The sequence below is a fragment of the Scardinius erythrophthalmus genome, assembly GCF_964197995.2.
Source record: "Scardinius erythrophthalmus genome assembly, chromosome: 15".
Classification (NCBI taxonomy): domain Eukaryota; kingdom Metazoa; phylum Chordata; class Actinopteri; order Cypriniformes; family Leuciscidae; genus Scardinius; species Scardinius erythrophthalmus.
This window is the reverse complement of record NC_138235.1, coordinates 32507645-32531285: the sequence shown is the minus strand read 5'-3', so window position 1 is coordinate 32531285 and position 23641 is coordinate 32507645. Positions and strand designations below refer to the sequence as shown.

Sequence of the window (23641 nt, the reverse complement as noted above, 5' to 3'; positions counted from 1 at the left end):
TTTATTTATTTATTTATTAGATCTGCTTCAAATGATGCATTATGTCTGACTGTAGTTGATCACGCCATTTTGCTTGGATTGATAACATTTCTTATTAAACGGGGAATTTAAAAGACAGCCGTTGGTTGTTTGCTACAGAGATTGAGCTGCGTTGTTTTTTGTTACGTAGAGACAATCTTTCAAAGCTTGAAAAGTTTTCAATTATAAAAACAGATAATAATGGTGAAATATTGTTGTTGCATTTGCCATTTCAGACACCTCACAGACATGAAATGTATACTATCAAAAAGTGTTGCATTTGTCGTATTTAACATGTACTTAAACAACAAAGAAGCAGATTTTGGTGTTTTATTACTTCAGTATCATGTCAATAAGTGGATTCAGGCAAATAAATAAATAAATAAATGAGACGTGATAGAATGAGCCATCTTGTTTATTCTTCTGTTGATTTCAACAATGGCGTGGACACACACGAATTTGTCTATATTCACAAGAGGAACACAAGTAAAACGAGCATATTGATAACAGCAAGATATTACAAGACGTACATGAAGGTTATACTCAGTGCAATTCAAAATCTACGCTAAAACACCAGCACGATAAATGACTCTCTTTCCTTAGATAAGGTAGGGTAGTAATTAACGTGTTCATCTACACATAATGTGCATTTTCTATAGGCAGTTTAAGTTGTTGGGGGAAATGTCTAAATAATTTCAACAAAGCAGCGTGTAGAATAAATGAATAATTCATTCTTGCAAGCAAAACTTTGTTTTTAGGTAGTGCCGTGGTGCAATCTTTTAAAATATAAGATTGGCTTTGAGCTATTGGTGTCTTCCAAAGACTTCAAAAAAGCTCGATAATCATAATAAGTGATTAAAAGGGTAAGTTACATAACTTAGGTTTAATACTACAAAACAAGAGTCTATGAAATCTCTAGGTAGAAATGTATATTGCAAATTTCCCATGATTAGGTAGCTTCTCTCGAGATTTTCAAACGATTGCAATCTCTGGTGAGACCAATAAAATAATCGAAAAAATACAAACTGTAGCCTGGCCCACTCACATAGAATAACGATAAAAAACAGTTAGGTAAGCGATAAAGTATGTAATACAGAATGCATTTTCTACACTTGCCATCCCCTTTCTCAGTACACTAAGCACTAATGCAATATTGCCATATTCGGATTGCAGAAATAGTGTTAGACCGAATACATAATCTATTCCTCTGCCAATTTGATTCGTAATGTCAGCATGTTGTGGCTTGATTTTATATACAAGACCAGCCGTTTTTAAAAGTGACAAGCTGATGCAATCATTTCAGTATTTTAATTGGTTGCATCTTAGTCATTTTTATCCCCCAGGCATCCTCATCAAATATGAAATAAATGTTAACTCCGTTATATGCTTATCATGCTGCTTATATTTACCTAAATAAAACATTGTGTTCCTGTTAGTTTGTCAATTTGTCAAATACACAGATCCACTTTTCGCTAATGGTAAAAGTCCTCGTGTGTTGGTAAAAAAAAAATGCATTTTTTTTTTCCTTTGGGCAGGTTTCAGTGTACTTTTGTATGCAGGGGGATTTTCTCACTTTTTGACCCAACTGTTTGTAATAAAATTGGCGCGTCTTCCTTTTCATTGCCCATTCGCGAGACCTCTTCAAAATCTGCCATATAACCATAAAAAAGACCATAAAATCACTCCTTGCTTTCCTCTTTCTCTTCCGTTTCCTTGTCTTCTCCTTCCTCCACCTCAGCGTCCTCGTTGGCCTCTTCTTCGGCCTCTGCTTCAGCCTCTCCTCTCTGGCCCGGAAATTTGTCTTTGTTATTTTCTTTTTTCCACTTCATTCGGCGATTCTGAAACCAGATCTTCACCTGCCGTTCGGTTAAGCTCAGCGCATGGGACACCTCAATCCGGCGCTTGCGCGTGAGGTATGGGTTGAAGAGGAACTCTTTCTCCAGCTCAAGAGTCTGGTAACGGCTGTATGTCTGCCTTCCATTGCGTCTCCCAGGAGCTTTGGAGTGAAACAAAAATATCTGTCAATTGCATGTCTCCATCGCGTCGCTCTCTTTTCATTTACATATCCTGGGATGTAGTTAACATGAAGGAAACATAAATTGCTAGGAATGTCTATGTGTAACTAAAAATGAATAAACAATTCAATTGTTTACAAATGGAATTTTCTTCTCTTTTTTTCCAAACACACACCCATACACACATCTCTCAACTCATAGCACACCAAGGACACATTCTGGCACAAATCACACAGTGTGTGTGTGTGTGTGTGTGTGTGTGTGTGTGTGTGTGTGTGTCATAGCGTGCCTTATAGTCTAATATCCTCATTACGATTTGCCACCAGAACATATTCAGGTAGGCTATGTCAATTGTGGGCAGTCATTGTCGCTATAGAAGGAATTAAATTTACACGCTTCTATACAATGGCGTTTCTAGTAGATCTATGTAAATTGATTTCTTCCATAAATTCCTTGTTTCTATGTTTGAGTTACACAACAGCTTTAATTCAGTTCAGTAACGCACAGAATTTCACATAACCTGGTGCGCGGGAGCGCGCGCGCACGCACACACACACACACACGCAGGCAGACAGACAGACAGACAGACAGACAGACAGACAGACAAACAGACAAACAGACACACACACACACACACACACACACACACACACACACACACACATACACACACACACACAGGTTTTCATAGTATCTATCACTCGGACAAAATAAATAGACTGAAATCCTTTCCTCTTTCAGGTTCATTACCAGTTAGTTTTAAATTAAAGTAGGCAAATAGATATTCTCAATGCAACTCAAATACACTTGTCATTAGTAGGTGTTAAAAGGTTTTCTTTGAAAATATAATTTGACTTACAAAATTTCATTTTAGATTTTTCCTTTTTCCATCTCAACAGGAAGGAAACACAAACCAACGGAAACAATCGAACAGCGTCAATTTAAATCAAACGAATTATTTGACACTTATTTGAACTATTTGCTATTACTGTTTACCACTACACATTACAATCACGAATCTTTCCTCGTTCCTTTAAGTCATCACAAAGGTGGTAAGACAGGTGATCATATCTAACTATAGCGAGCATTATCTCAATCCATTCAGCTCTGTCTGCACAATCTAGCCAACACTACTACATTCGTTTTACAAATAAACTTAAGGGTCTAGTGAAGTGAATAAATACGAAACGCTGCAGCGCCTATAATTAAGTACAATTTCGCAACCTGAAAAGCATAACCCACCTGTGTTTTGATCTGTGTTTATGAACACTGCACGCTCTTGACACACTGACGCAGTCACACAGACAAACTCACACGCAGTGATTGAACAGAATGTGAAATAGTAAGTGTTCTAACCGTGAGGCCGCATCCATGGGAACATGAGGCTCGGAGAGGTGTTCTGACTTAAGTGGCCTTGTCCTTCTCCAGGGTTAGTGCTATTGGACGATTTACAGTCTGGGTATTGCGCTAAACTGGCCTCTTGCTGGGTACCATAAAGCGGTTGCCTTGGAAGGGCTTCATATCCATAAAATTTCGTAGCGTCTCCGTGACATGCCAATGCACAGGGGTTCTGTTGATAACCAGGGTTGGAGATACCTGTGGTTCCGTGATGGAAAAAGTCCTGTACGTGATGCGACGGGTGTTGAAACCCCGGCGCAGCTGCTCCATGTCCGTACACGAGCGTGTGGCTTCGGGCAACGCTCTGTGGAAACCTGCAGTCGTAGTAAGTTGGCTCTAATGATTCGCCGGCTTTGTACTTGGAAAAAAGAGGGTTAACAAAATAAGAGCTCATGTTTATCTAGCATTAAAAAGAGATAAAATAAATTCTCCTCTCTAAATGGTGGCAACCTATTGTTGCAGTTCCAAATGGCATGCAACGCAGATAGAGCAACCGGAACTAGATGGAGAAATGCTGCCCCTTCGGACAATCTGAGGCAGCTCCCACTTCAGATCCTCTCGCTTAGTCTCTCTCTCTCTATATCGCCTGCCTTTTCCTTTAGCAACCTCAAATCATGGCGCGCACGGTGGATGTGTGTTAAGGTTAAAGCTGGCTAGCTCCGACGGCTCAGTCACAAGCTCGTACTTTTTTTTGCCTCCCACCAGCCACCCCCACTACAATGAGACCCCTCAACCCCCCCACCCCCTCCTCCCCCCACTCCTTGTCCCCTACACCCCACCCTTTGGCTCGTCATCTTTCCAAAGCGTCCACAGGCGTCTACCTTGAAGGGGAAACATAGTTGTACGTGTGTTTTTTTTATTGAATAAAAACGGCTGCACATATTAAATGAACGAATCACTGAAGTTTTTAATGGCTTCTATAGAACATATCCGCAGGTTACTGTAGCTTCGAAATGGCCGTACAGGTTAGTCCTGCGGACGTTGAAACAATTTGTCTGGTATTTCGTTTGTGATATAACTAGGTTTCATTTCCCTTCAAAAGGCCATATACGCTCCGACCATTACACATCCATTATGATAGGTTTATAAGGTTGCGTATCGAGCCATAACCCACAGGGACTACATAACTCAAGTTTTCGAACATTACGAAGAAACGGCTAAAACGATTGACACCGTCTACCAGCTAAAACACTCATTTAAAATGACAATAGAAAAGATTGTAACACTATTATTATAAAATATTATTATTATTATTGTTATTATTATTATTATTATTATTATTATTGCTGCTGCTGCTGCTATATTTACAGTTTGTGACGAGTAATTGTGACGCCTACCTTGATTACTTGTGTTAGACTGCTAACACACACACACATACAAGCTTCTCTTGGCCCTCCTAAACCATACTAAAAGTTGTAAATCTGCCGCACTGACACAATAAAATTGCGCAATAGATGCCTCGTTATTTTACTAGACACATTAATGGCTTGTTGTTTATTTCGGCTTTGCTCATTTAAAGTCCTTCCCAAAATATGAGCATGTGGTTTCGTGTCGTTACTTGACAATTTTTACACTACGCTGCTAAACGGGAAAGGCACACACAGGAAATTTATAGACATCTCACAGTCTATAAAGATGCAGATTCTGGGCCATTGTCTCAGTTACAGGAACATACCATGGAGTAGGCTATATAAATTTGTAATGAAAAAAAAATCAATAATTAAAAAATAGTAATTAAGTAAATAATTGTATTTATTTTCAAATAAAAAAATCGAACGTATTATTATAATATTGAAGTAATCGATATTGTTTCTATTATTATTATTATTATAATTATTATATTTTTATAACAACAACAACAATACATTCAACACGAATTTTCAAAAGTAGGCTAGGCTATCACATTGTTTGAAAGGGATTATAAAATCATCATAATTATTATCGGGATACGGTATATTATACAAGGCCCTGATTACAAAATCAATGTAATTTTTATAGCGTCATATATGTGAGAATGTCAAACAAGTGGCAAAGACAAACATGCCTTCTAAAAAATAAAAAGGTATCCAAAAATGAAGAAACAAACGGAAAGCATATCGGTGACATTTGTAAACCTGATCTCACATGAGATTGAAATGCTGTGACAATTTTCCAGCATGCCTTCAATAAATTATGTCAGCTACGGCAGCATAAAACCCGACACTGCATGCGCTTTTAAAAAGCATCAGTGAGTTACGGATTTTGACAAAACAAAAGAGAGACAGAGAGAGTGGGGAAAAGCACCGTAGCACGAAGATTCGAGACAACATAAAAATACTAAATACAAAAATGATAAAACAAACAATTGTTTTACGAATATGATAAAGATGGTGTGAACGTAAAGTTTATTACTTTAGCGTGTTGACATTTTTTTAAAAGCTATCATCGTGATTAATAACAGAAGGCCATTCTTTCAGCACTTTTCTTGCAGCACTCCCAAGATTTAGCAGCCCAAAATGCGTTAACTGTGAGTCAATAGCGCCATCTAGTGTGCTCAGGGGTAACTTTTACAAATTATCATTGACAAATTATCACTGGCAAAACACAGTCATCCGAATAAATTAGGACAATGACAGAAAGCCTATTTTAATGCACCTGTAGCCTCTTTTGGAAACATTTGAGTGTGAAAACACCGAATACATGATTTAAAGGCGTACGGCACCAGTATGAACACTGTAAATTAACTTTAGAAGCATGTGTTTAGTGAAAACTAAGCTTTTTCAGTTTAGCGTCATTTAAAGGCTTGGAGTGAGTTCTGAATGCATCTTGTGGTGTCTGTTGGTGGATTGCTTTTACCTCTAGTTTGCCCAAAGGACTATATGGCTCTGCAAATCTCTTTGAGAGGGTCCACCACCAACGTCCATTAAACCATAAAGTAATTTAGCCCAGACGTCTAGCCAGTTAGCCAGGTTGGCTTTGTTCGTCTGCATCTGAGACAAACACCACCAAGCTCCAACAGGGTTGTAAAACTAGCATTTTTGTTTTAAGCCGTAAACGTGGTCGGTCGGGCTTTGAAATCACAGCATCCTGTTCGTATTGTTAAGGCCCACAAAAAGGCAATTTCAGTCCAGCGTAGAACGCTAAACATTTGAATTTTAACTATATCTATACCACAACTGCTACTCGTAGCCTATATAAATAAGAAAATATTAACATCAGATGATTTTAAGATTACGCCTGTGCGGTTACAGACAGTAAGTTAAGAGGGTTGAAAATACAAAGGTGACAAACAATTTAGTCATAAATAAAGAACGCTCAAATTACAGGACAGGTCCTTTTAAAAGAATTAAGTTCATACCCCAAAAACGCGCAGTCTACATTGACTTCAAAATCAAAAATTGTTTACATTTACGGAATCCCTCGGCCTGATTAAAAACGCCAAAAAGGTATATTTTTTATTGATATTGTTGTTGACATTTCCATAAAATATGTATGTGTTTTGTGGCTCTGACAAGTTATCTGTAGGCCTACTGCAGATTGAAATCTTTTTCCTCCGAACATTGTCATGTATTATTGCACAAATCATTTTAAAACTATAATAATAATAATAATAATAACGAAACTATTTATGTTTTTATTTAAACGTCAAAATAATATACAATTTAAAAATAAGGAAAAATAGTTTCAGTGCTTGGAAACAGGCTTGCAATTAAATATAAAAATATGAGTAGCCCAAGGCACGGCAGTGGATGAGGCCTTCCACAGGCTTTTCGGTATGTTTTTTTGTGGGATGTGTAAATTAGATATCTCGACTGTTACACACTAACTACCTCTTTGGCCATCGTGCACTTAGTCCATCCTCGAAACTTTTCACATGAGGACACTGTGTGTGTAGGCCTGATAACTGGATTGCATAAACTTAACTAATTCCTGAAAGCTATTCGCTGAAAAATATATGTCGTCATTGTGCGGTCAAATGAATGAAATGAGACACAAAAGTCATATTAACATGGTTGTATATATTTGAATATATCTACAATCTATAATGAAACTCATTTACAGTTTAAAGAATGTAAAATACACAAACAGGTACATCAGAAACAAACTAAGCACATCGACGCAAACACGTATATTTTGAACTACAGAACTGTTATTTATAAAATACTCGGCTTTGAAACCTCCTAAAAATAATGGAAGCATAGAAAAGAAACAACCACGTAGAGAGCATAAATTAGGAAATTGAAAATAAAGTAGTTCAAGTATTTTCTCTCTGAAACTGCGGGCCACTTTTTGTCTTTGTGAGTAAAGAAACGTTATGGAAATCCAAACTACAATATTAATATGACTCAATCCAGCATGGTAAAATTACGCTTATATTAAATCATACTTCACCAATTTTTCAAAGGATATCCATAGAGGATATTTGTTTTCTCTGTTCCTTTTATAGGCCGCAACTGTTAAGACTCGTGATGATACTAAATTATGGTTTTCCTTCAGTCTGTGTCCGATTAATGACTTTTGGTCTATTGTTCTTTACTGTCGTTTTTTTCCTTGTTCATTTTCTTCATCTTCATCCGTCGGTTCTGGAACCAGATTTTGACTTGTCGCTCCGTTAGGTTCAGCACCCTTGCTACCTCATATCGCCGGTCTCTTGTGAGGTACATATTGAATAAAAATTCCTTTTCGAGTTCGAGTGTTTGATACTTGGTGTATGGACAACGCTTCTTTCGAGTTGAGCGCGCATGGATCCAGTTTGCCACAGGATTATCTGAAAAACAACGCATAAAAAGTATGATTAGGTGCTGCTGTAAACAAATACGCTGAGATTATTATTGATCCAAGTCTTTTCTTTCTTGATTATGACAGCCATAGCTTAAAGTATTAATTTATGAACTGTAGCACCTAACAACACTTCTCATTTTGGCAAGATTAATCTTCAATTGGTCAGGCTTTATACGTGAAAAAAAAAAGTCATTTCATATGAAGTCCCCCATCTCTGTCTATTTGAAATAGCTTCGCAAACTCTTAGGAGAGAGAAATGGCGCTGTAAACTAGTGAATGTATCTAGGCCTATTTGCTTTATAGGCCCATAAAAAAGCAAAGGCTTGTGACTCAAGCCTTCACAAGTCTACGCTCAAAGTTCTGCTATGCAGTGAATGCACTGTGAACATTCCACGTGCTGTTTATCGATGCAAATGCTAGGTTTGATTTTATTTTTTAAAATGTAAATTATGTTTAATTGAATAGTTCAAAACACCATACCCGTTTTTACGGTTTTTTTTAATTAGACATTTCAGTAGGCCTATGTTGTAATAAGCTCCATGACAATACACCTCTAAACAAGCAATATTAGTATTTATAAGTTATAATAAAACATATACAGTTGAAACCCAAAATTAGGTATACGAATTCTTAATCTGTATGGTTAATACGCATCCACGCTTTTCAAACGCCTGAATTGTTATTGAGCCAGCGGCAGGCTAAAATGATCTACATTTCCACATTAAACAAAACACAGTATAACAGTATCATTTTAGAATTAACGATAATGATAATGGTATGCGGCTATTTGTAAACATCACATGCTACCTTCTTTTGCTAGACTTGGCTTTTTAGGAGAGTTTTTATAGCTCGTTTTACAACCCAATCCTATGGCGTTTGTCATCAGTGGATAGCCCCAAAGCAGACTTGAGTCGGCCGAGAGGATGAAAGAGTATAGAACTTGGTTTTACGACGGACAACAGCCAACCACCAAGCAAACGCAATAAACTGAGAAGCATCCCATATACCCGGTTGTAAACAAAGAATAGCACTAACTTACTTGGGTCTAATTCAAGCTTGTCGTCTTTGTGCTTCCCGGAAGACAGAGTCTCCGTCTCAGGCGATGGTGTGTTCTGCTGCTTTTCTCTAATGTCGACGGCGGAGCAGTACAGATAATCCGTGTAAGTGCGTCCGTTGGAGCCCAAAGTGTCCCCAGTACGGGGATCCTGGAAGGTGTCGGGCTTCAGCCCGTAGTGCCTGCTATTCCCTGCATATCCTGGAAAAGACACGGTACCGGGAATAGGCTCCAGCCAAGTGCGAACGTACCTTGAGTCTGTGCCTAGGTGAGGTTGGTGAGTGTATGGATGGTAAACCACTGACGACTGGGAGTGAACAGGGGCCCACGAGGTAGTAAAGACGGGTGGTTTCGGGGCAAAACTGCAGGACGGGTAATCCGCGCATTCCGGTACCAGGGTCGTCGGGCGTGAGCTGGAGGATATCGGACCAGTGGCTGTGAAGCGACTCGCCAGAACATCCTCGCTCTCATGGTTGATCAAGGAATCCACATAATAATTACTTATGGGACCCGTAGCCGACATGGCGATGTTTCCCTTCTCTTTTACATGCATCCGATTATTATATGGAGTGTATGTGTACTTTTTTATCTGACCGTAGAACAATCAAGACAGGTAATTATTTCAGAAAGCTTCCCCAGCTGGGATTGGACGCCCAAGGAACACGTGATTGCATTTACCCCCTGAAAAACTGCACTGCAGATCAATGCGCGCTCTCTCCTGGAACAGCAATGCACTTCGAGCTTGCAGTAGGTTGCTTAATACTAATATTGTCTTTTTACATAAAGCCTAAATATATGAAGATGATGTGTTTCTAATATATTATGATGCAACCGATTTGTTATTTGTAGCCTTACGAAGCAGCACAGTGTGTGTTAAGGGTTTTTAAAAGGGCACTATTTTTTTGTGTAATCAATCTCTGTCGAGGGAATGCTACTGTGCTGTGGCTAGCCTTGTGCGCATCCCTCACTGAACAATGTTATTTATTAAAACAATTAGAAAAAAAGAAAAGGTTGTTCATTTCTTTCTCAGTTTCACTATTAATTCTATATAATTGGAACGGACCCAATGGATTCATTTTGACAAATATACGGCTCCTGTGCTGTCTAGAGGGTTGCTTTTATGCACTGAAGTCCTATTTTCCACTAGTTTCAAATAAATACAATTGGGATATCCCTCATAAAATGGAGTTTTAAACAAATCGGGGCGATGGGAATAGTAAGACGCCTGAAAACGCACCACAACTGCGGCTGTATTCGTCAAGTGGTCGTGCATGCTTTTATGTCCTTCAATAAATTTTTACGAGGACCATTTGATTGTTCATAAACGTGTCGTTAATAAAACTGCAGTTGAGTTCCTGGTATAACGTAAAACCAACACTTCGCTTGTGAAAGAAGTCTCATCAAACCTCTGTCGAATATAGGCTACAAGAAGAAAGACGAGTGACTGTTCACAAACTCCGTTATATTGCATGAGAGAAAGGTTTGAAAACGCTTATTTAAATAGCAATTTCGCTGTGATATTTTTGAAAAGGCAAATGCATAATACATTCTACATAAGTTTAGCAAATTCTATATACTTTCCTTTCTTTACATTTTCTGTTTATTTATTTAGCAGTTTTTTGCGATTCTTTCGAACTTAATTCTAGTCGTAATACGAGGCAAATAGTCTTGTTAACTGAAAATAAAATTATACTAAAACTGAAAGGTATGTGAAATATTTGTGAATATATTTTTCTCCGAATTATTTGGTTTTGTAATTTCGAATTATGAATACTGGCGCAGACATAAACAAAACATTTTTTTTCTTTAAATCGTTAAATAGCCTACTTTAACGCCATACTCTTGCCGTGTACAAAATAACACCATTTGAACATTTTATTAAATATGTGTGTCATTATATTTTAGATTTAATTTTTCTTCTAAGAAAATTGCGAAATTTGGAAACAGCCTATGTTGATTTTGGTCTGCAGTCATTGTCAGTGTTAGGCCCTGTATGAAACCGGCCACATGAGGTCAGGCTTTTTTACCGCCCTGTTTTCTGTGGGAACACCAGACATTGTCAAAATATAAACACACCAAATAATATAATACGCCGCGGACTCTTCATCTTACTCTTGTATCGCAAATATTAAAATATTAAATTTCACTATGTTATATTAATTGTTTACAGAGACTCGGCCCAAAGTAATGAGTTTCATCAATGTACTATTTTCATTAGTAAAACAACTTAAGTTCTTGATTCAATAAAACAACTAAAATCAAAAAAGCAAAATATACTGAATTTATGCTTTCATGCCATCATTCCCTTTAATCATTTTGTGTTTTATAGGAAGGCGTGGCAGCTTAATTATGGCGTGAATCTGATTGCTTCTACTTGCAATAGACTGCATAGGCAATATAATTTAGATACTCTGAACAAAAGTGAAAGTAAAATCGTAAGAAAGTGTATTAATAATTTATAGCCTTGATGGGAGGCTGCAGCTTATTGTGGTATCAATGCATCTAATAAAATTCTTAGAATAATTACATTGTGGCGTGTACAAAACAAACAAATATATGTAATCTAAAACGTTCTTTAACCACATTTGTAAATCACGGCATCATATCTATAGCCTATAAAACCTTTATCGTGTTTCCGAGGGCGTGGTACCTGATCCAAAAGTCGTGGTTCACTCACTGTTGTTCACTTACGTTTATTTTTAAATGAATGTCTTATTATGGTGTTCTAATGTTGTTAACGCTGTTTGTTTGACAATATAATGTTGTTTTTAAATAAATAAAGCATTATCAAAATAAAAAAATAAAACCGTGTTTAACTGTTTGACTGTTCTATGAATGTTTTTGAAATTTCTAACTGGAATTTTAATCTTTTATTCCTAGTTGTATCCATAATTTCTGTCAGGTATGATATATAATTAGATTTGAACATTAATTCGGTGAATAACAAGGATGTTTTCTTCACAAAATATTTCAGATTCATATAGACAGAATAGCAATTTTACTACGCTCTCTCACTGGAACAAGGAGATATAATTTATAAACGAGATGTTCGCTATGTGGTCGCATTCATTTATGCAATTATTGATAACGACCTTGTGATTTAACAGTGAAGAAATCTGCAGAATATAGTATTAGCTGCAGTCTTGGCACTGAAACTGCAGGGTGACTCAGGATAAAACTGAGCTTTACGAGCTCACTCACTCTTCTATCCATCCTTACATTTAGCTTTTAGAACATCACCGACTTTATACACATTAGCCAATAATAGACATCTTTAAGATACTGAAATTCACAAAGTAGCATATGTAAAATATAGCACTTTATAAGCTGGTTATTCACACATGATCCCACAATAACGCATTTAGTCTCGTGTGACTATAAAAAAAACAATGTAGCTTCATAATATACAAATACCATTTTCTTGCATTAGCATAATTGAATCTTTTTCACTGATTTTAAGTCGTCATTAAAACACATCAGAGTATACTGTCCTTTCTGAGACTACAACAGCACGGCAGCATCATTGCTAATGCACTTTGATTTACGGGAATCTCTCAACATTAATCTCCAGCTTCCTATCTGTTTTTCAAATTAGGCTGCTTTTTGATCGACTTCAGTATTTGTTTTAGTACTGCATAGTTGGGGAAAAAACAGCACACCTAAAAGTCAAGAGCAGGTTAAAAATCAATATTTTATTTTTTCTTAGTTTATTTCAAGCGCTAGCATTTTTATTTATTCAACTATTTATTTATTTATTTATTTTTTTGGTGTGAAGTATACTGAGTATTATTTCATTTATTTACTAAGTAGCCTTTATAGCGCCACTGCGCCTAAAAATAAAATTTTGTTTTAACCACACAACGGTGTTAAAAGACAGAGGTCGTATGGATATCAATAGAGTACCTTCTTAAAATCATCCCACATAACTTCAATATGTTATGTATAAAAATAAGGTCTTTTTTTTTTAGCTTTTAAACGACCTTATGTGCGCCATGGTCAACGTGAACATCACAATACACTATACTGTTCAGGCTCTATATGTTATCCTTTTTTTACTATTATGTGTCAGATATCTTTGTATTCATTCACGGGAGACGGGAGGATACAAAATAAAGCAAAATGTTCACAGTTTATCAGTTTATCTACAGAACTGGTAGACATAACTCTACCACACTATAGCCTATCATATAATTGTTTCCGGAGAGCAAAAAACTAGTTGAATTAATATTAGCCTATTGAGTTATTGAAAACACCAGCTAATATCAACATTTAATATTTTGGGGTATAAGATTAAATTCATACTTTGTTGTAAAAAGCCGAGTAAAAGATCTTTATTTAGCAAAGTAACTTGCCTTGGATTAGAAACTCTTTCTCTATTCAGCTCAAGCAGCAATCAAACCTGTTCCGGACAAACTCGTAACATACAATGCAGAAAATGAGGGCGAAATTTACAGTTTCCAACATGAATGCAGTATAGCTACATACAAAAAACTAAATTAATTTACATCAATTCTGTCAAATTGTACACTGACCTTTAGGTTTCAAATAGGCTAAAATAGTATCAATCAAATGCACAATGTTAAAACAAAAAACAACAACTAATCAATATCCCCATTCAAGCCCCCTGAAAATAAGCAGCAACCATAATCTGTGTTAAATTCTCATCCCAGTATCTGCGTGTGGACATCTATTCAAATGTTTACACCACAGGGGTATGCCATTGCTAATGCTACAGACAGGCCCAATGCGGAATGTGTCGCACATATACAGTACTATATGCTTCTGAATGCAAGCCAGCAATTCAACATATTATATATATATATAAACTGAGCAAGAGTAGGTGTTTTGACGTCTACCAATCCTTAAGCTATTTGAGGATATTGCCGCTATATCCGCATGCTCGGCGGCAGTGTCCTGTGGGGCTATTACGCGTGCTGTAAACTCTTTGTTGGTGACGCATTCCAGAGGAGAACCCCATTCACTCAACTGAATGAAAATGACTTTGGATTCCAGACTGTCTCCTCCCGTCGCAAAACAGCTGAAGGGAGGGGAGGGGGGGTTAAGAAAACAAGCATATCTGGTGAAATACAAAGACTATACTCTCCCAGGAAAAAGGAAGAGTCGCTGATGAGACCTTTTACAACTAACAACTTTCCCAAAAACATTACCTTAACTCATTTAGCCTAGTATTTACACATATTATTTATATGGTTTTAGGAAGCATTGTGTCCTTACTGTACAGTGTAAATAAAGTCACAGCACAAATACTGAGATTTCCCGATTTCTCATTTGGAGTGACCCACAAATGTTAACTGATGATGTAAAATGATGATACATTTATTTATTATATTTAGAAATATTCAAGTTTCAAAAAACAGTTTCTTCCATCATTCAGACATTAATCAAAATGCACATTAACTGCCTAAAAAGCTTCTCTTTCTCTGCATTTCTGTTGCTACTAAAGCATCGTATACTAAAATGTTTTACTAATTAACAAATGTAGAAATTACTGCAGAATTTAGAATTAATATGATGAGTATAAATTTCAGACAAGCTGCGACAAGCTGTGTGTGCGTGTGTGTAGGCCTAGCATATATATATATATATATATATATATATATATATATATATATAGGCTATAAATGCTATGTTAAAAAGTGGCTAAAACAACTTGGAACATACACACACACACACACACACACACACACACACACACACACACACACACACACATATACATATATATATACACAAACGATTGAATACAAAAATGATATGGTAGAAGAATATCCGTGAAGGAACCACACAGGTTCACTGTTTATAGTGCACGGAAGTTACAGGTCAAACATTGTTTGCCTTGGATACAAGCCAGAGTAATTCTGCTGTGGCAACGCTTTTTAACGTTTAGCATGTGCTGTTACTACTGACCACTGCTACTGCTCATGTTGCTGTTATGTCTGTTATAGAAAGTGTTTAAACGTTATTTTACAAATGCAATTTTGCTATTTGAGCCAGGCTGTTTATAGCTTAAAAATGCTGTGGTTGGGTTGGGTTGGGCCACATGTGGGTGTAAAGTAATGTGGCACTATTTCAAAAGAGATTTTGTAATTGTGTCACGTTTCTGAGAGTACAAAATCAAAATTTATAAAGGTAATTAGTCTCATACATACACAAACACAATTACAATTAACTACACGGAAAGAAATTCATAGCTGATAAATTTATAATTAATAGCTGGAAAAATAAGCTGCACTTTTTCTGTCCGTCAGTCCACAATTTATCTGTTTCTGTCTGTAATTTCTTTGCTAGCACCTCAGCCACTAACATTTCTACTGTTAAAAAGTGGCTAAAACACGTTGGGACATATATTGGAATAAAAGAATAAGCCATAATAAGGAACAGTCTAAGTTTGCCCCATAATGTTAACGGTCCTTTCTCCCTCTGAGAGACTAAATTCTCTTTTACAGCCCGACACACAAAGGCGAGCAAAAGAGAAAAAGAGCCCGCTGTGGCTATAATCGTTCAGTTCATTTACAATGCCATTTGCGGAAACTTCATTGCACAGGGTGTAATTTAACGGCAATTGTCGCCCTTGATGAAGACGAACTGACGTAATCAAGGCAGTTTCTTGTTGTCGAGCCAGGAAGCCAATCCCAACAACATGAAACTACCTAGACCACGCACCAGCCGCGCGTAACGGCGTTATCCACAGGAGGAGACAAACAACAAGCTCTGCACAGATAAGTAAGGGTTTTATTCCATTCCTCAGAGCCTCGAGCGCTAATTTAATCAAACCTCGTCTGTTGTGTTTCTATAGCATATGCCCGAGAGGCCATGGCTTTTGGGTAGATTTGAGAATTAACACCAAAATGAACACCAATTGACATTTCTATAAACCAGCAGGCCTATTGCTATTGCTAAAAAGAAATGTCTAACCCATTGACAAATTACTAGCATGCAATAAGTACAGATGTTCAAAAAGAATGAGACTGAAGAATGTTTCCTGTTGCTTTTTTTTTTTAGACCTAAACGCACCTGTAAACAAATTGCGCCCCAATGATTGTCCGTCAGAGGGACTGCAAATAGTTTTAGAAATTAATTTATTACACATAATGTTAGTATAAGTAGATCTCCACAACTTTAAATTGTGCTTGGAAGTTGCATGGGGCACATTATCCACAACAGCACTCTCTTAACAACAACTGTCAGAAGCACGGAGAGCAAAGTCCACTTGTCAAGAAATGCGCTTATAACAAAGCTGTTACCCATGCCAGCGCGTGAGAGCATCCAGAAAAGCCTCCCTCAGCTCAATAGGGGGAAAAACAAGGAAAACGTTATCCTACCTTGAACGTTCTGCACACGGTCTGATTAGCATCGCTCATAGGATCCACTCATTCATTCACCGCTGCTGTAGTTCTTTCATTCTTCCGTGTTCAGTCCATCGTATCATAGCGTTCCATAACTCCATAATGAAAGGTTCCTGGTTCCAAAACAGCCAGGCAGCCCGCAGAGCGCGTCAGTGAGGCCAGCACATTGCAGTCCCGAGTATGTGAATTAGCCCTCCTCCACTCACCTTTTAATGCATCTTTACTGCAGCAGCACATTATATTTGCAGATCATAAAATCCACCCCCAGCGCTTTCCAGGACCGTCATGACATTACAATTTTATGACCTTGACTTACTGTGGTCACCTGGATAATATTTAAATCAACGTTATGAGTCTTCCACTCATACTGAAAGTGCTATGCACTTTCTCTTTTTGCCTCTCTTCCCTATCTTCACCCAAGATTTCTGTCATCAGAATACAGGAGAAAATATGCAAGGGGAAGGACATACCAGGACATAATATTTTCCCACCCCCTGTTTTATTTTTCAGCCTCTCGAGTTAAACATCAAATTGACAAATACACGTCAATAACAAAGCATGCAAAATACAGAGTGCGCGATGTATAGCCTACGACACGCGCACTGACAGCAAACTAATTAAGCTAAGACATCCAAATAGAAATCTCGCTTTTATATTCTGTGTTAAGGGTTTTCAAAATTACAAATCCGCCACGAATATTTGCACCAAGGATCCTTTTCTTCCGCCACTGTCATATTTACAATTATTCAGTTCTGGGTGTACTCGGGTGTAATTGTAATCTAAATGTAAGATTGTTTGCAGGATGTTCCAGTTCCTTTGAAATGAAAGTCATGGGCCTTTGCTATTTTATATTTGCATGTGTGTGTGTGAGAGTCTGTGAATGAAAAGGGGTACATGAGAGAGGGGAAAAGGAGATTAAAAATAGAGAGGGTCTGAACGTGGGGAACGCGAGAGAATATGTTTTCATTTTTATGATTTCTTCTTCTGTCTGTTTCTTAAGCCCTCAGTTGAAGCTATAGCCTGTTAGCTCTCGGACGCGACTTTCTCTGTTGAGCTTCTTTAGCTTCATCCTTCTGTTTTGGAACCAGATCTTGACCTGTCTGTCTGTGAGGTTGATACTCTTGCTGATCTCCAGACGGCGCTCTCGAGTCAAGTACATGTTGAACAAGAACTCCTTCTCCAGCTCAAGTGTCTGATACTTTGTGTAAGGACATCTCTTCTTGCGTCCACTTTTTGCTTTTAGCCAGTTCCCCGTTGTTTTTTCCAATTTAGCCTCATCTGCACAAGTAAACAAGAGAGAGAAAGAGAGAGAGAGAGAGAGAAATAGGTATGCCGGAGTATGACTGCAAGATAACAGAACTGCATGAGGCGCTGCAGGTCCTCGTTTGAATGTGTTATTTAGTTTAGTTTGATTTTTTGTTGGTTTTCACATAAAATATTCATTTTTATATTCTTTGTTTGTCAGAATAAAAGTTATGCTCAATGTTTTGTACTAAAGGTCTATGATCTAATGGTTTAATCTAAACTGGCCTTTTTCTTATGCAGTGATGCCGTGTTCCTCAATTTAACATAGGCTATCTGACATTTTCTTTTATGCATTTTAAATTATTATCTATAGCCTATGTGTATACTTGCTTGGACGAACTACATGTCCGTCCAATTTCACAAGTTCATTTGTGTGATTTCAGTCGGTCATCGGCCTGCAATTATTTTAAATCGAAACGTCATCCACAAAGACAAAAACAATGATAAACATACAATACTTTGCAAATAATATAAAGTAACATAACAAATATTTATTTTAATATGAATTATCTCGTTAGATTAACTAAACAAATTAGCCTAGACTTAAAAAAAAAAAAAGATCAGATGGAAGTGTTTGCAGATTTCAGGAAATTTCATAGACTAGCCCACTTACCAAACATTATAATAACGGAGATTAATCAAACAAGAAAAGAAAATAATAATTATAGCCTATATAGGCTATATATATATATATATATATATATATATATATATATATATATATATATATATATATAAAACCTGAATTTAACTTGCCTACAGTTGAGAGCGATGCAGAGCTTAGTAAAATAAACTAAGATATATAGGCTATATATATATATATATATTTTTTTTTATAGGCCATATATATATATATATATATATATATATATATTTTTTTTTTCTGTCGTATGTTGTCAGTTACACATTTATTTAACCACATTGAATTAATTATTTAAGGACCACACAATGATTTCAAATTTCATTAATAAGATTTTAATGAATAAGTTTACTGACATTTTATGACGACAAAATACAAAAACAACATTATAAAATAAGCGCTAAACATGTCCAAATAATTAAACGTTTAAAGTATTTTAAATAGACATTATTTACTTAAACGGCTATTGTTTTTTCGTTAAATGCAAACAAAATTTTATACAAATATTTACCAATATCATCAAGAAATGATGTAGTCATTTATGATTCTTCATTTAAACCTGTGTATATATATATATATAAAAACAATAACAGAAAATACTTCAATATATATATTGTGGCTTGCGGGGAAAACGTCATTTTCACTTTTTCACTCTAGTCTACACTATTGCGGGCAGAACTACAACCAACTGGATGGAGTGTAATAAAAAATCTAATTTAATGAAATTTAGCTGATTAGTGTGAACTGTTTTGTTTTGTTTTGTTATGATGTGCTTGGATGGATGTATTGTAGAGCGCACTTTAACACCGCGTGTTAAGTGATCCAGTTTATATCAATGCCAAGCCCCATTTTTATTTTTTTTTAACGGTGTTAAATGCCGTTTCATTTTTAAGCACACATGATACTGTTTAACAAACGAAGATCCAATCTGGGCCTGTAAGGAAGGGCCTGAACAGTCGTCTGTGCAACAAAAAGGTCTGCAATTTTGACGTGCAACTTGGTTGTCAGTTTGCATGTTGTACATAGAAGGAAGCGCGCTGTTATTGTGTGTGTGTGTGTGTGTGTGTGTGTGTGTGTGTGTGTGTGTGTGTTGTGTGTGTGGCAGAGCAGCCTGGTCTCATGAAAATGCGTCTCTATAGCACGCATTGTGTTTATCGTGTAATTTATACGCGTAAATGAGTTTTTACGTGCATGATACGCAGTTTTCGCGTGCATTTGATATGCACTTTATTGCGTGTAATACACACGCACCACACCACTAATCCTAACCAAACGTGTAATACACACGCACCCCACACCACTACTAAACCTACCCTAAACCTACCCATGCGTATCCTATGCACGTAAAAACTAATTCTCGCGTATAAATTGCACGATAAACACAATGCGTACTATAGAGACGCATAAGAGAGAGAGAGAGAGCGAGAGAGGGGAATTAGTTATCACCTTTCAATTCGCTTTCGGAATCATCAGAACAACTGTCTATTTTTGCGACACTCTCCTCTTTTCTTGCCTGTCTCTGATCCATGTCGTCTTCCTGCGTACTCCCTCCCTTGTCTTCTGGGTCCTGCCTTGCCTTGCTGCTTTTGACATATGCATCTGCTGCTAGTGCCTCAACAGGCGTGGATATTCTGGAAATTGGGTTAAAGTCCGAGGCGAACTCATCTCTTCCATGGTGGCCCCTTTCACTGGCGTACACCTGGCTCCGTCGGAAATAATCGGGGGTGGAGACGGCGCTTTGATTCGGGTGGCTGTTATTGTCTCCCAGACGGATGTAGGTGGATTTCTCAGCGGACTCCTTGGCGCTGTCGATATCAGGCTGGTAAAGACAAGGAATCGCTTCCTCTTTCACATTGCTGGCTGGAAAGGAACATGGATGCAAAGGCTGGGCAACAGGTTGTGAGCCTCTGTAAGTTTTAGAGCCTGCGATCCAAGCGTCCCGCTGCGACAGGTAATGCGAGTGCTGGTAACTGCTGAGATGCATCCCACTCTGCTGCAAGTCATCCCGTTTGGAGAGAGGGGTACCAACAATACCAAAACTACCCATCATGGAGCAACCATATTCTGCAGACGGTTGCATATACATTCCAGAGTTAGTTGAATAGCTCTCACCTCTGAACGGAGATGTTCCTCCCACCAGCGAGTCCATCAGGAATGTGTTGTTGGCTGCCACGTTGTTCGGGCATGACATTTTGCAACTTGGCTCGTTTTTCTTTTGATTCAAAACAATCTCCTTTATGCCGAAGAGGATAAGGACAGTAGGACGCTGACATCTTTTGGGGGGGCGAAAAATATCAGCAACATAATTATGGATTCAAGGCGCTTTGTCATGTGATTTTCAGACCAATAGGGTTTTGAAAGTGGCCTTGATGCGCCAGACCGTCTTGACGTCACTGGGGTCAAGTTGTTGAAAATACGTGGTACAGCATGGAGCAATGGCGCCATCTAGCCGATTTTCACGGACAAGGAAACCAACAACAGAACAAAGAACAATCGTCTTCAGATATACAGTTACGTGGCTTATGCGTCTGCAAAAGAAAAATAGAGAGAGGCAAGTAAACTAAACACTTCATGGAAATCAATGGCAAATTTCACAAGATGAGTCAATATAGAGGATGGTTAATACCACACACTTTTACAAGTCTGCACATAGGGTCTGTTTTCAAAATGGACATGCACTTTTCTAGAATAAGGACGCCGTTGACACGTTCTGTCAATGTTCTTGTCTATCTCGACACACACTGCTTAATCCATTCCTTGGTATTTTCGCTCTTTTCGCTCAAATTCCATCAGGAGGATCAATTATATATGAATTAAATTAAATATTTTGTTATATTTTAGTTTTAGTTTTTCTTTGTTTTTGTTTTTTTGTTTTTCGGAAAGATGACTGCTTATGTTTTCGCCATTATATTTTTCTGTGTAACTGACTTTATGTAGGCCTAATATAAAACACGAGGAACCAAGGATTCATTTAGAAAATCCAAACGGCGACAATAGCACATTATTTTGTAAATTGTACCGAAATGATCTTACATTTATACATACAATTAAATGTATAGGCTATCTTAAATGCATTTGTGATCTACAACGCTGCATAAAAAGCAAAAAGAAAACTTTAAAATAATTAAAAGTGAATAACATGCTCTGAATTGTGTATCTCAGCCTGTTTATTTAGCTATAACTTTATGTTAGCGTTAGCTGTGTGAGTTTTAGTAAGTGTGTTGATTTTTTCTCTCACAGTCACTTAATTATATAGGCTAATAGCCTTATAAACCTGTTTTTATTTGGGACATTTTCCCCTAAGTCTTTCGTCAAACGGGTGTAGGCTAATTTGTGTTTCTGGGTCCAACCATATTTCCTTGTAATATACACACACTACATAAATATGTTTTCCGATTTTAGCACACATTTCAATTTAGGGAAAAGGTAAAATGACACACTTCGTGTTCGACAAGGTCGTTATTTTGCCGTTTTACCAAACTGCATCGAATCAGCTAGAGAAATGAAAATACACTATGGAAAAACACGTAAAAAATACGTATTTTATGTACTCTGTTTGGGTCATTTTTAGTGTTGCTTACTACAATTTATATAATTTTAAACATTTGTTTTAACCCTTGGACTTGAATGATCTTTTCTATGTTTGCTGGCCAATGCATTTCTCAACGAGGTCAGACTCAGCTAAAGACATGGGGCGTTGTTGTGATTGGTCTGTTCACTTGTCACTCAGCCTTTTAAGACAAACAATACACTCTCTCATGAAAGAATATAAACGTATAGAGTTTATTCAATGCGTTGCATGATCTGGTCTTTTATGTACACCAATATTTTTTTAACATTATATTTTACGTATGTAAATGCATATGTTAACATACTTTTCTAAATGAAATGCACATTATTCAAAGGGATTAATAACCTGTGTGTTGAAAATATGCATTTATCAAAGTAGGCTATATATAGCCTATCCTATAAATCTGAGATTGTGTGTAATTGTCTACAACTTATATAATTTGTATTGTATAATTGCATATCAGGTATAATTGTAAGTATATCGGAATTGCAAGTCAATGTTGAATATAGGAAACTGAAATTTAAAATTAAAATGTGTCTTAATGAATTACAGGTCATGCTGCATCCACTCGCGCAGTGACTTTCTGATTCCAGATGTCATGACAATGAAAACGTATTCCAGAAGTTGCCTACATTTACACATTTAAATTGTAGTAAATATTGTTCAATATAATATTATGTTTCGATGAGTATTATGTCTAGAAACAACGAGAGAGTCAAATGAAAACATTTAAAATACCTGTACATTATGGATTATGGACAGATGTATATTGTTTAAATGTAATGTATTTTTAGTGTTGCAGCGAGAGTACTTTCTTTTAAAAAAAAATATTGAACAAATGTACCATTAAACTGTATACTTACTGTCGACTTAAATATGCAAAGTCATTGTCTCAATGTAAGTAAAGAGCGTGATCAAATGTTTTTTTTTTTGTTTTTTTTTTGTCCCTTATTTCAGAACAGCTTATTTCATAGGATGAAAAACGACAACAACGAATCAAAATTACACAAAATAAAAATGAAACCGAACTGGTCTATGTGGCTATTCTATTTGAATGATCTGTTTATCTTTTTGTTCGTGTGAATGCCGAAAAGAACACATGGAAGGCTTTGAGGCTTTTTAATAGTATTCTCAAACATTCCCTTTTCTTCTATTGACGTTTGTGATAGGCTACTATTAAATGTCTACATGCAGCTGTTACTGTTAAACAGCAAAAGCTAATCCCCTTTTCTTTCGGGGCTATATCACACAGAATATTGAATTGCACAACTTTCACGTTAATTGCAGATAACAAAAAAAGTGTATGTGAAAAAAAAATAGGAATAGCTTTTTCACACCCACTCCATATATAAAAATAATATTTTTTTTTATATTTGAATAGATCAATGTTTTCGAGCAGGTATTGATTTCTGATCATTTTTTAATTGTCATTACATGCACTGCGCTGTAAATTGAGCTAAACGGCACAGAAAAGAATAGTCGTCAAAACGACTTTGGAAAATGAAACAACAC

General features: G+C 36.8%; 3 protein-coding genes across 5 annotated transcripts in view; all 3 read right to left on the bottom strand.

The window, feature by feature from the left end:
* hoxc10a (homeobox C10a) overlaps positions 1-23087 on the bottom strand; it is a 61457-nt gene extending 38370 nt beyond the window's left edge. For 2 of the 3 annotated variants that reach the window (XM_081387165.1, XM_081387166.1), the window contains exons 1-2: positions 20005-23087; positions 16590-17891 (exon numbers count right to left, since the gene is read on the bottom strand). In XM_081387165.1, the coding sequence (XP_081243291.1) occupies positions 17617-17891; positions 20005-20749 (1020 nt within the window). In that variant the 5' untranslated portion in view covers positions 20750-23087 and the 3' untranslated portion in view covers positions 16590-17616. Of the gene's footprint in view, positions 1-1884; positions 2015-16589; positions 17892-20004 lie in introns of those variants that run through there. The other variant, XM_081387167.1, reaches the window with a different exon arrangement.
* On the bottom strand, positions 168-4090 carry hoxc8a (homeobox C8a). The gene is made up of 2 exons (XM_081387171.1): positions 3390-4090; positions 168-2014 (listed from the first exon to the last, which is right to left on the bottom strand). The coding sequence occupies exons 1-2, from the start codon at positions 3823-3825 to the stop codon at positions 1698-1700; spliced, it is 753 nt and encodes a 250-aa protein (XP_081243297.1). The 5' UTR covers positions 3826-4090; the 3' UTR covers positions 168-1697.
* On the bottom strand, positions 7411-9886 carry hoxc9a (homeobox C9a). The gene is made up of 2 exons (XM_081386771.1): positions 9232-9886; positions 7411-8178 (listed from the first exon to the last, which is right to left on the bottom strand). Exons 1-2 carry the CDS (start codon positions 9797-9799, stop codon positions 7934-7936), a joined length of 813 nt encoding a protein of 270 aa, XP_081242897.1. The 5' UTR covers positions 9800-9886; the 3' UTR covers positions 7411-7933.
* Positions 23088-23641: the final 554 nt, after the last annotated feature.

Bases quoted from the DNA above. Each gene is read 5' to 3' on its own strand.
- hoxc8a (XM_081387171.1), bottom strand. From the start codon at position 3,825: ATGAGCTCTTATTTTGTTAACCCTCTTTTTTCCAAGTACAAAGCCGGC. The intron at 2,015-3,389 runs GTTAGAACACTT...TTCACTCCAAAG, and splicing joins CCCATGGATGCGGCCTCACG to CTCCTGGGAGACGCAATGGA.
- hoxc9a (XM_081386771.1), bottom strand. From the start codon at position 9,799: ATGCATGTAAAAGAGAAGGGAAACATCGCCATGTCGGCTACGGGTCCC. The intron at 8,179-9,231 runs GTAAGTTAGTGC...GTTGTTTTTCAG, and splicing joins CAAGCTTGAATTAGACCCAA to ATAATCCTGTGGCAAACTGG.